The following is a 12600-nucleotide window of genomic DNA, read 5'->3' as shown; positions in this document are numbered from 1 at the left end:
CAGAGTTCAAGCCCCATAACTGACCAAAAAAAAAAAAAGGCCTTGGTTTTATTTGCTTTCTAACTCTGCTCACTCAAGAATGATGCAAAACAGACCAGAACACACAGCTAGAGCACTGGACACTGTTCCTGTGGGGGAGTACAAAAGAAATGAGAAAAGGGACCTTTTGGGGCTCAGGAATGGTGTGGATTCACTCACCTCTAATTCTGGAGAGGAATCTAACTCTGCAAGCTGAGCCTGTGTCTTAAGCATAAGCACAGTGTGTTCAATAAAACATTTTATTCTGTACAATATATATGTGTATTTAAATATATATACATGTACATTTATATATGTATATATGCAGAGAAATCTCAACCAACAAATCCCTGAGCCCACGGGAACCCAGGACGCTAACAAAGGGAAAGGAAAGTCCATGCCTAAGAGTAGGAAATATGGCACCATCTTTCCCTTTCCTCCTGGTTCCCTGCTACCGAGGGAAGGGGATGATCACTACAAATTACTAAAAGTTTATGTCAGAGCAGAAAATGGGGTGGAGAGGGTAGGATGCAGAACCGTGAGGGGTCAGGTCCCCCAGCCACCAGCCAACCTAGAGGAGCAAAGCGTACGATTTGATCCAGCATGAAAGCCAACAGGTGACTGCAGAGAGAGAGGAGGAGGTGATTTACATGCAGCTGGCCTCTGACACGGCAAGCTTTAGCTCGGCAGCCCCACACTGGGGCCAGCACAACGAATAGCACCGATGGGGCCTGTGAGAAGAGCTAGGTGTACGGCCCGTGAGAGAAGGGGGAACAAAGCTGAGGGGTAGGTAGGCCTTAGGTCTCAGCACAAGGTGGGAACACTGTCGCTCACTGGCCCTCTATCATGTTCTTCAGACTCTGGGGCCACCAAGATGGCCAGGAGCAATGGTTTTTGTCCAGTCAGGTAGAGATGGGCAATGGCCTTGAGAAGAGGTATAGAAAAAGGAGTGCTTCTGAGGGCCACCCCCAGTTGTACGATTCCTGAAGGGCAGGGACCACACTGGTCATGCCCAGTCCTGATGGTGGGCCACAGTGGCGGTAGTCTGCTCCCTCCAGTAGATGGGCCACAGGTCTGCAGGGTTGATGGGCCAGCCAGGTGGGCTCACAGCTGCTGAGCTCTCCCCTGAAATGTCTTCCCCTCAGTTCTGCCCCTCCCTGGTGGCCACACCAAGCTTCACACTTCTCCTGAAAGCTGTCAGGAAGCGAGTGGCAGAGAGCATCCCTCTCCCTAGCCTATGAACACACACAGCCGCCAACAGCGGGCAGCAGGGCCGGAAGTCACCTTATATTGTAGCGACAGCAATAGAGCTATCCTGCTGGGAAGACTCAGAAGCCCATGTTGGCCTGTGCTTCTCCTGCTGAAATGGCTTGCACATCGGTGACATGGCCGATGCCCTTGGTGACACCCTCCCGGAACAGCAGTTTGGCGCCCACCTTCAGGTACTCTGGGTGTTTCAGGAAGCGGAAGCGCACCACTGCCTTCTCTCCTGTCCGCAGCTTGTCCTGCAGCACATAAGTGGTCACTGCCCTGGCCACTGCTCCCATCTCCCACCTCCACCAGCCTTGGCTCCCCCTGGGGCCTCCAGGTGGGCTGTTTCCCATCCTACATAGGCTTCTGTTCCCATTGTGGGATCAGAGAGTGCCACCATGTCCAAGGTGAGGCCTTCCTCCCTTCTGGAGGCAGTCTGCCTTTTCCCTAGAGCAATCGAGGACTGGCAGGGTCCCACTCACCTTCGCATGGATCTTTTCCACCACTGCTGTCTGGCGAACATTGCCCACGTGTACTGTCACCTGGAATCCTCGCCGGAAGGTAGTGGCATGGAACAGTAGGACTATCTCTGCCTCAAACACTGAGCAGATGGTGGGATTCATCTCAGGGCTCACCATCACCATGCCCTGGGGAAGGCACAGCACCGGCCCACGAGGGGCACACCTGGCTTTAGACGATCCCCCCAGCCACCCTACACCCCCCTGAACCCGCTTCTCTATGTAACTCCAGAGGCCTTGGCTGACAATTGTCTCAATTCTCCTCTTCAAGGGTAATTTCTTTGCCCATCTCCCATGTCCTCTTCACCTTTTCAAAACAGTATCTTTAGAATCCTGGACATGCAGCTTATACTGTACTGACTCACACTAAAGTGCTCTTGCCCTTGGTGAGTATTCTAAGTCACTTTATACAGGCTTTGTATGCAGGCCTATGCTGCTGGGGTGAAAGAAGCACCTTAGACCACAGTGCTCCTTGGCCAAGAGTCACTCACTCACTCATGTTCTCTCCAACCCCTGCACCCACCTCACCTTTCGAAGCAATGCACGGTCAAAGTCCCCAAGGGCCAGTGTAGCAGCCTGACCAGCTCGCAGCACTCGACAGGCAGAGCGGTTGCGCTGGATGCTGCATACTTTCAGCTCCAGGAAGCGGCCATCGTCTGTAGGGCCCACCACCAGCTGGTCGCCCTCACGGCAAATCCCACTGCAGCCCAGAGGGCAGGTGGTACAGTGTCAGCCTAGGTCCCCTGGCCGACTGCGAGCGTCATACAGAGCACTCTCCCTTCTGCGATTGAGACCCTCAATACCAGGGAAGACCCGCGGCAACAGCTGGCACAAAGGCGCCTTCTGGTTTGATAACAGTGAACACCTGACCCCTGAAGAAGCAAGTGATCCCCTTGGGTCTCACCCTCTGCTTTGAAAAGTCTACTATTCCCCACTCTGACCTGAGTTGATAAGCCCACACTTCTTCCCAGCAAGCCGCCATACTATTTCTTCCCTCACAAGCCAATTGAGTGGCTTCCTGCAGCTCTTTTAGACATGAAAGCCAAACAAGCGCATCCTTGGGCTCTGCGCAACTCCAGGACCAGGGTATGAGGGCCAAATGGGGTGGATAGCAAACAAGACAATTCACCTGGCAAGTGTCCCGCCAACAACAGTCCCCACTTCTGGTACTGTGTAGATCTCATCTACCTGGAGCCAAAGAAAACTCCATCAATGTCCTGCCACCCAGGGCTGGACAATCTCCCAACGGGCTCTGGCGTGAAAAGAACTGGCCCCTCCCCATCCCCAGCCTTCTACCTGTTTTTGAGCCGACTACCTGGAATTCTGTCAACTGCTGCATGAGTTCCTCCTGCTCTTTGCTGTTGGTGAGCGGTGGCAGGATGTTCAAGAAGACTTTGAGAAGGTCCAGACTCTCCCCCGACACACTGGACAGTGTGAAGATAGGGGTGACGCTATGGAAGAAGGTATGAAATGGAGATGAGGGAAATCCTGCCAGGAAGTAGAGGCCTACACATGGCAGGTGAGCTTTTCTATGGGCAGGAAAGGGTCCCTCTTTCCAAGCCAAGGAATGTGGCGCATGAAGTCCATCCCCAGGCCCGAGAGAGACAGCAACTATCCCCAGGGTCCCAGGCATCAGCAAAGCTCCAGGGGAAGGGCCAAGCCCTTCAGAGACCAAGTCCCCAGCCCCATCCTAAGCTGAAAGAGCCAAGGCCAGAATCTGAGTCAGAATGCATCTGACCCTGAAGACAGGACACCAAGCTCCTGGGCACTCTGGAACCTTCCCTGTGGACCAGGGCTTTAGGGTGAGAGGCAGGCTCACTTGGGTGACTGGGCAAACTGCTGGGCAGCAGTGACAGCATCGTCCTCAGAGGTGACCAACATGGGGACCTTGTGGCAGCCAGGCTGCTTGAGGACCCGCTCCAGCTGGCGTACTGTCCTCTCCACTGTGGTCTTGGCACAGAGGTCCACTTTACTGACCACGATGAAGAAGGGCACTTTCAGGGCCAGGGCCAGCCCCAGATGTTCCCTTGTAGTGCCAGCTACCTCAGAGAGAAGTGGCAGCAGCAGGAGAGAAGAATGTGGGAGGGAGGAAAGGAAGAGGAGAGTTGGTGTGACTCTCAACTTTGAGGAAGCCCAGGGTAGGAGAGTCAGCACCTCCCTTCAGCCCTGCCCCCTGCCCAGTGCCTCGTACCAATCCCCGTGTTAGCACTGACGAGGAGCAGGGCGCAGTCTGGGCAGTAGGAGGTGAGGCCGAAGATGGTGGTGTGCAGGTACTTATGGTGGCCTGCCAGGTCGATGAAGGTGATCATCTTGGAGCTGCTCTCGCAGATCTCTTCTGCCGTCCGTGAGTCGCTGTAATTCACCACCTAGCCCAGAGCCCAGGCTCTCAGTGCCCCTTGCAAGCCACCCCAACCCTTTAGGAGTTGCCAGGACCTAAGTCAGTCCCTAGTGACCCTGCCTTGAAACTGAGCCCCACTTTCTACTTAGTCCAGTTGATTTCCATGTGCTTCCTAAAAGGGAGAGCGTCTGTTGGCAGCGCCCAGGGGACCTTCATCTACACCACTGCAAAGACTCCACACTTGGCCCCCAGCCTCTGTCCTTCACCTCTACCATCCCATCCATCCTTAGAGGTTGGCCCTACTGGGTCCCAGTGATCCCATGCACCTCTCCCTTGCTGTTAAAGCCCAGGATCTCGAAGCTGATGCTGGAGGTTCGACCAGACTGAATCTCGTGCAGGTGGCGGAAAAGGTTGAGTCGAGCCCGGCCCCGCCCATTGTCCAGCTCTCCTTGGGTCAGGACCCCAAGCAGGGTTGACTTTCCTGAGTCCACATTTCCCAAGACAGCCACACGGAGGTCCAGGAACTGTGAACAAATTGCCAGAGGTAAGGGCTCTAATCAATCACCTACCACTGAAAGTCAAGAGAGAATCTGGAGCCGGGCGCTGGTGGCTCACACCTATAATCTTAGCTACTTAGGCTGAGATCTGAGGATCGTGGTTCAAAGCCAGCTCGGGCAGGAAAGTCTGTGAGACGCTTATCTCCAGTTAAACACCAGAAAACCAGAAGTGGCGCTGTGGCTCAAGTGCTAGAGTGCTTGTCTTGAGCTGAAGAGCTCAAGGACAGAACCCAGACCCAGAGTTCAAGCCCCACAACTGACAAAAAAAGAAAAGAGAGAGAACAAGAGAGAGAGAGAGAACGAGAGAATCTGGATACCACAATAACGACGAGGTTGCATCAGCATGGGGGCTGGGAAGGGCTGGTACTCACCTGCTGGTTGTCAGGGACCTTTCGTACCAGCACCTCAGTGATCTTCCGGGGCATGTCACTGTCATAATCCACTTCTCGCTCCCGAAGAACAGTGATGTCTGCCCCAACCCTGTCATTGCAAGGCCACAGCTGTCATATTGCATGGTACTCCCTCCCTTACAACCTGGCTCTGGACCAATGACCTTTCTGCACCACCCACAGAGCTCCCAAAACCTATTCCTTACCCCTCTTCACCATCAATCCCCACCCACAGCCCCTCTAAAGGAAACAAGTAAGCCAACACATCTTACGGAAAACAGCGTATGCTCAATGAAGAGAGGAGGACACCAGGGCCCCCACTTTGGCCCCCTGTCAAGAAACTACAGAAGAAGCTCCCCCCCACCCCATCCCGGCCTTGACTCTAGAGCCCTGGGTGACTGGAAATGCCAGGGGTCACCGCCAGAGCTAGGGAAGGACTGAGGGAGAGGGGAAGCATACTTCTCTGCCATTCGGTGCAGGGTCTTGAGGGAGGCCCGCATCTCCTCCTCAGCCAGGCCCACCAGCAGCCCATTGTCCTCTACCCCAATCTGGTAGACAGCCTCTCCACGCCCCTCCTGAAGTCGCCACTTCATTTGTGTCACCAGGTGCTCAAAGCGGTACTGGGACGGATTCACCAGCTTCAGCTTAGGGCAGGCAGAGTATCAGGAGTTGAAATCAGGGGTGCTCCTCCTAAACCCACAGAGTCCCCCAATCTGTCTTGCTGCAAGGACAAGACCCTTCCTTTCCTCTTCTGGCCCCCAGCTCCCCTAACAGTATGTTCCCCTTCCACAGAGTGAGGTTCAGAGGCCTTACCCCTGGTACCACAGCCTAAATTATCATAGACCACAAAACTGGAAAGACCTTAGAGAAATCACCCCATGCTGGCAAGGGCAATCTAACCCATCCCCTACTTTTCCCAGCCTAAGACTCACTTTATATTCAATGTTTCCATCTTCAGCCTGAAAAGAAACGGGAAGCAGTCACCATCTACTGTCCAGACCCAACCCCTACTATCCCTCAATTTCCATTGAGTCCAAGCAGAGAGCAGGGGTCTCAATCACCTATCTCACCAAGTGAATGCCAAGGGCCATGCTAGCCCTAGTGTGACCTCTCTAAGGAGACAATAAATCAACTTGAACCAGGAATGGAATCTCAAGTCCCTCCTTTATTCAGGGGAGGTCTGTTTTTCCCAGGTGCAGATCACCCCTAAACCAGCATAAAACTGTGGTCCTCAGATGTCTATGTGTCCTCTGCACCCTGACTGTTAAGGCTTTTCTTTGCCCTGATCTTTCCTTCCTGCCTGCCCCTCTCAGCTGATGCCATCAAGTGTAAGAAGCTACAAGTGGATCTGGATTGGGGCCAAAAGGTGAGCTCAGCACTGGTCACTATAAGCTCAGTGAGAGAAGAGCAGAGAGCTCCAAAGTTGGAACTGATAAGAACAAAAGAAACTCAGAAAATGTGAAAAGGAGGTAGAATCCATAAGCCCCACAATGGCTTTTACCTTCTGTCCCCTAATCCTTATGCCTCTGTTGTGCTAAAATCCTCAATCTACCTCAGGATCTCTTTTCTGTTTTCCAGGTGCTTGGCACAGCACAGGGGGATTCCCCTTCTTGAGTGTACAAGACTATATGTAACTTGCCATTCTGTATTTCCCTCCTCTGCTCTGGCCATTTTACTTTTCCTCTTCCCACCCAGCCCATCATATCATCCTACAAAGTCCTGACAGGTGGCCTTCACTCATAATCTCCACCCTACAGAGTTGATGGGCTCTCTTTCTCCCCCCCCCCAACAATGCCTTATTTATCATTTAGTTGGGAATGGGCATCTTAGAATGGAGGGCTTCAGAAATATGCTACAAGGGTAACAATCTAGGCAGATAATTATCCCAGTATGTTCCCAGACTCGACAGCATTAGCAAGACATGGGAACTTATAAGAAATGCATATTCCCGTACCCACCCCTCACCCACTGAATCAGAAAAGTTCTAGAAACTGGGGCCAGCAATCCTGACCGTTGTGGCACACAAGTTTGATAATCACTGGTTTAGGTTCTTCCCCTGGGTCTCCCTATCTTAAGGAGAGACTAAGTGGGAGTTGTTCCCTGGTCCCACTCCCTCACAGGGCAGGCAGGGGGCAGAGGGCTAAGTCTAACTGTTCTCTGGTTGTATGTGTGTGAGGATCTGGGGACCGGGAGGGACCGTGTTGCTCTTTTCCCGGGTACCCTTCTCTTCCTCGTGGAGCAAGTTTGGAAAAAGTAGTATTTACTCTGCTTGTTTCCTCATCTGAATATTCTGTTCGCCCCAAAATAGATGAGAGCCCCTCTCCCCACGTCTTCTTCCCAAATAAGGGGTAAGCCCTGCCCCTGAGGTCCGGACACCCGCGGGGAGGTCCAGCCCCTCCGCTCTTCTGTCCTGAGATGAGGCTCCCCGGGCACAAGCGCAGGTTCTCCTCCTGCGCCCCTCCTTCCCGGGGTCTTGACACCGGAAGGGGGGTTCTCTCGGTCCCGCCTCCCGGGGGTCCTGGGACCGGAAGGAGTGGTTTCCCTCGGCCCCACCGCTTTTTAGGTGCTCACCTCGGGGGGGAGGTACGGGGGGTTGTTGGCTTTGCCCCCTCTGTTCCTTCCGTTCTTCTTCTTCCCCTTCTGGCCCCCGCAGCCACTACCTCCGCTGCCGACTGCCCTAGCTTTGAGGGTCCCGCCCATGGCCGGACCCGCTCCGGGCCGGCAGCAGCCGCCGAACAGCTCCGATACCCGCGAGTCCATCCGCCGCGGCCACCAGGCCCCCCCCGCCCGACCCCTCCCCCCCACCGCCGCCGCCGCCGCCGCTGCCGCCGCCGCCGCCGCCGCCGCCGCCGCTGCCGCCCTCTGCTACCGCCGCGTCGGGCCAGCCGGAGGAGAGCGGGGTGGGGCCCGGCACTGGCCACGCCTCCACCTCCCCTGGCCTCCGGGTCGCGTCAGAAACAGCCGCGGGGTACGACGGGATATGGAGTCCGTAGGCCTGGGACTTGGCCCCAAAGAACGCGCCGCCATCCTACAGCTCCCAGGAGGCATCGCGGCGCCAGGGCCGCGGGAGGCTTCGCGGCGGGGACTGGGGGCGCGCTTGGCGCGCAAAGGCCGAAGGGAGCGGTAGTCTGGAGCCGGATCCCCCCGGTCCCCTCGCCCCTTTTCCTAGGGCCTGGGGCGCGCGGCGGTTGATTGCCCGCGGTCTGAGGAAGGGCGCTGCGGCCGGGGTCGGAGGGCTTACATCAGAATCGAGCTTTGTGAGCGCCTTCGCGCGGATCCCGGACAACAGATTTTGGACCTGGAGAGCTGAAAAATTCTGGGCAACTGGTCGCTCCAGCCTGCTGGCTTCAGCTCTGCCTCAGTTTCCTCCCCGATGGCTGGCGTGCCGTCGGGGTGAGTCAGGGGCCAAGCCAGGGCGGGGCTAGACCGTAGTTAGCCTAATTACGGCTGTTATTGTGTCGATGGTTGTGCCACCTTTACACCGTAGTCACTACTTTATTACTAGCTTGGCACCGTCCGGGGCTGGTTTTAGCAGCCTCGGGCACCCTAGAAGCTCAGACACGGGGCCCAAGCCCATAAACCAACCTGCTGCCGAAGGGTGCCGGACACCCTCCACGAGCATCTCCCCTCCCCTTTGTTTTGAAGCCGAACCAATCTGGATGAACCAAGTTTGGTTTAAAATAGCCCCAGCTGTCGGAAGGACCTGCCCCCCGCTTGGGGCGGGGCCCGGGCTCCAGTTACGTCAACCGCCCTCCGAGAAGTGGCCCGGAATAGAAACTTGGCCTGTGGCCCTCCTAGGTTGTTGACTTCTGACTTTCTGGCCAAGCCCATCTCTTACGCTCTTTTAGAGTTCTAGAGCTCTTGCAGTCAGCAGGGAGTAAACACACCAGCGACGTAAACTAGTGTACAAGATACCAGAAAGGCAGGGTGGAGAAGCAGTAAGAATTGCTGGGCTGGGAGTCAGGACGCCAGGGTTCAATTCTTAACCCCATGGCTGTCTCATGACTCACTCCTTCCCTCTTCACAAACAATGAAATGTTCATAAACAGCCAAGAAACAAAACATCTTTTTTGCCTGAAGACTTCAGTTTTCCTTGGAAAACTAGAATCAGCAACAGTGACTTACCTCTGGTGCTCCCTGAAGGGGTTCAGACCCAGTGAAGTCCAGACTTCTTCCCAAGTCCACCTGGAGAGAGGGCAGATCTATTGGCCAAGCAGTTCCTGTCCACATGGTCTAACTCCTCACAGCAGGAGTGCAGAACCAAAGTCTGAAAGAAGGCCGAGCTGGTCCAACCAATGTTGTGGGTCTTCAAAGGCACAGATGACTTTTCTCTTTGCAATCCTGAGTGGTTGAGAGGAAAGTTACACTGCACAGAACAACCCAGACAGAGCATAGACCCCAGGAAAATTATTGTTAAAGACTGAGTCTAGACACTAAGAGATCTCTAAAAAGGATGAGGAATTGGAAGAAAAGATATAACTCTATAACAGGACAACCTTTTCTGGCCCTTCCTGATTTAAAAAAAAAAATGAGGGCCTGCTGCACTTGACTGATAGCAGCTATCTTCAGCTTCATGGTTTCTTTCAACCAATCCTAACACAATTTCAGTCTGAGTGGAGAACTTGTAAGAGATGACAGGGGGAAGGCCAATCTAACAAGCCTGGCCTACCACAGACAGAAGTGCAGCTGGCAGAGGAGTAGGACAGTGACTCCTGTCGAGGAGAAGATGAGGGTCCTGGGTGATGGAAGGTGGTATATGTGATTAGTTCCTTGGAGGAGTTGCTTATGAGGTGGTTGGTGATGGAATCCGTTCATATATATGCATTGTGGGTACACACATGTCACATGCAAACATTTTTCCCTGGCTTGTAATTAGTCACTTGTGTATAGTGCCTCTTCCTATGTTTTAAACTCAAACTAAGCAATCTTTTATGTTTTCAGGGGCAGGGGAGGCTTGATCACCTCTAAGCCAAGCCCACTCTTAAATTATGTTATTCCCTAATATGTCTTCCAGAAGTCTTTGCTTTTTTTTTTTGGGTCCGGTCGTGGGGCCCGAACTCTGGGCCTGGGCACTGTCCCTCAGCTCTTCAGCTCAAGGCTATGACTCTACCACTTGAGCCACAGTGCCACTTCCGTCTTTTTTCTTTTTGCTTATGTGGTGCTGAGGAATCGAACTCAGGGCCTCAGGCACGCAAGGCAAGCGCTCTACCACTGAGCCACCTTCCCAGCCCAAGTCTTTGCTTTTTAATCTGGTGCTGAGAAATGAACCCAGGGCCTTAATGCATGCTAAGCATACACTGTTACTACTAAATTATACCTCCCTCAACCTTTCTTCTAGGAATTTTAAGATTTATTTTTATGCTTTAATCTGGGTCTTCCCTTTGTGTGATATTTGCTTTGTCACAATTATTAAATATGAACACACACACACACACACATATATATTATACCCATGGATCTGTTTCTAGACTTTCTTCTGTATTTTGTTATTTTTTGCATTGCTAGAGATGGAACCTACAAAGACCTCATTTATACTAAGTACTCAACCACTCTCTCATACACCCACACCTGTCCCAACACCATAGTACTTAATTTAATTTAATCTTGAGTTTTATAAGACAGTATGTTAGGGGCTAGGAATGTGGCTTAGTGGTAGGTTCCTTGTCTAACATGTATGAAGCCCTGGGTTCGATTCCTCAGTACCACATAAACAGAAAAGGCTAGAAGTGATGTTGTGGCTCAAAGTGGTAGAGTGCTAGCCTTGACCAAAAGAAGCTCAGGGACAGTGCCTAGGCCCTGAGTTCATCTCAGGACTGGCAAGAAAAAAGACAGTATATTAAAGATTGTACTGTTCTGGTATGTTTTGATCTCTGTCCCTACTTCTTGAAACATACCCTATTTTTTACCTCCATGACCTGACACTTGTTCTTCATATTTCTGAGTACTTCTCCTTTTTTTTTTTCTCTCTCCCCTGTTATACCACACACACTGGTGTCTTCAGGATCCTAGCCCATTCACATTCTTCACATCCTTCCTGGGTATTATCTACTCCATGTTGAGGACTCTCAAATACCCATCCCTATTCCAAATGTGTTTCTAAAATTATCAATTCACTGTCTAACAGAGATGCCAAACTCAGCCTATAAAAACCTAAACTTCTGGCTGGGTGCTGGTGGCTCACGCCTGTAATCCTAGCTACTCCAGAGGCTGAGATCTGAGGATTGTGGTTCAAAGGTAGCCTGGGCAGGAAAGTCCATGAGATACTTATCTCCAATAAATCACCAGAAAACTGGAAGTGGTGCTGTGGCTCAAGAGGTAGAGCGCAAGTCTTGAGCTGAAGAGCTGAGGGACATCACCCAGGCCCAGAGTTCAAGCCCCATGACCAACAAAACAAAAAATCTTTCTACACACTCTCCTAGTATTCCTTCCTTCATTGTCTAGCACAGCTACCACACGGTTACTGAAGTCAAAAACCTGTTTGTCTTTTTGGAAGGTCCTTCCTTCCTTCCTTCCTTTTTTTTTTTGGTGGGCTTGAACTTAGGGCCTGGGCATTGTCCCTGAACTTCTTGGCCCAAAGCTCGCACTCTACCACTTGAGTAAGAGCTTCACTTCTGGCATTTTTGGTAGTTAATTGAAGGTAAGAGCCTCATAAACTTTCATACTTGGGCTGGCTTTGAACCACAATCCTCAGAACTCAGCCTCCTGAATAATTAGAAGTATAGACATGAGCCAGCATTGGAAGTCTCTTCCTATATCTTCTCTCCCTTAGGTCCAAATATTAAATTATGCTCAATAGAGTTTTTTTTTTGATTTACTCATACTTGCTAGGCTTACACTCACAACTTGAGCCGCAACTCTAGCTGCTTTTTGCTGGTTATTTTGGAGATGGAATCTAGTGGACAATTCTGCCAGGGCTGGCTTTGAACTGTAATCCTCTAGATCTCAGCCTTCTGAATAGCTAAATGATTAAGATGTGAGACACTGTTGCCCAGCTAAACTCATTTCTGAATATCTCTAAGGTTCACCTAATTTTCTCCACCCACTGGGACTACCCTAGTTGAGCCTCTTTAACCATACACTCTGTCCTGCACTTGTTACTTCTAACTGGTATCCCTGTCCTTGCTCATTCTCACTGTTATAATATCCAATGTCTACACTCTAGCTCTTGTAGAGATTAACTTTATTTTATTTTGCCAGTCCTGGGCTTGAACTCTGTCCTAGGCACTGTCTCTGAGCTTTTGTGCTCAAGACTAATGCTCTACCACGTGAGCCACAGCTCCACGTGTGTGTGTGTGTGTGTGTGATTAATTGGAGGAAGAGTCTCACAGACTTTCCTGCAAAGGCTGGCTTCATTGACATCAGTAAGTCCTGTTATGATCTGGCTTCTATGTTCCACTACAACAGCCTTAACCCTTTATAATATGAACTTATGGGGGCTGGGAAGGTGGCTCAATGGTAGAGTGCTTGCCTTGCATGCCTGAGGCCCTGGGTTTGATTCCTCAGCACCACATAAGCAAAAAGAAAAAAGC

The 12600-nt window shown here is 52.0% G+C and overlaps 1 protein-coding gene across 2 annotated transcripts; it reads right to left on the bottom strand.

Moving 5' to 3' along the window:
- Positions 1-9442, bottom strand: Gtpbp2 (GTP binding protein 2). 2 transcript variants are annotated; one of them, XM_013019260.1, is made up of 12 exons: positions 9197-9442; positions 6004-6030; positions 5531-5715; positions 5054-5162; positions 4452-4649; positions 3979-4153; positions 3607-3826; positions 3103-3238; positions 2917-2975; positions 2316-2487; positions 1752-1916; positions 1-1523 (listed from the first exon to the last, which is right to left on the bottom strand). In XM_013019260.1, exons 1-12 carry the CDS (start codon positions 9299-9301, stop codon positions 1347-1349), a joined length of 1728 nt encoding a protein of 575 aa, XP_012874714.1. In that variant the 5' UTR covers positions 9302-9442; the 3' UTR covers positions 1-1346. The 2 variants fall into 2 exon arrangements, with proteins under 2 accessions (XP_012874714.1, XP_012874713.1); XM_013019259.1 differs by lacking the exon at positions 9197-9442 and adding an exon at positions 7643-7888 and having other exon boundaries at positions 252-1523.
- Positions 9443-12600: the final 3158 nt, after the last annotated feature.

Source organism: Dipodomys ordii, unplaced genomic scaffold, assembly GCF_000151885.1.
Source record: "Dipodomys ordii isolate 6190 unplaced genomic scaffold, Dord_2.0 Scaffold44, whole genome shotgun sequence".
Classification (NCBI taxonomy): Eukaryota; Metazoa; Chordata; class Mammalia; order Rodentia; family Heteromyidae; genus Dipodomys; species Dipodomys ordii.
This window is presented reverse-complemented; position numbering and strand designations above follow the sequence as displayed.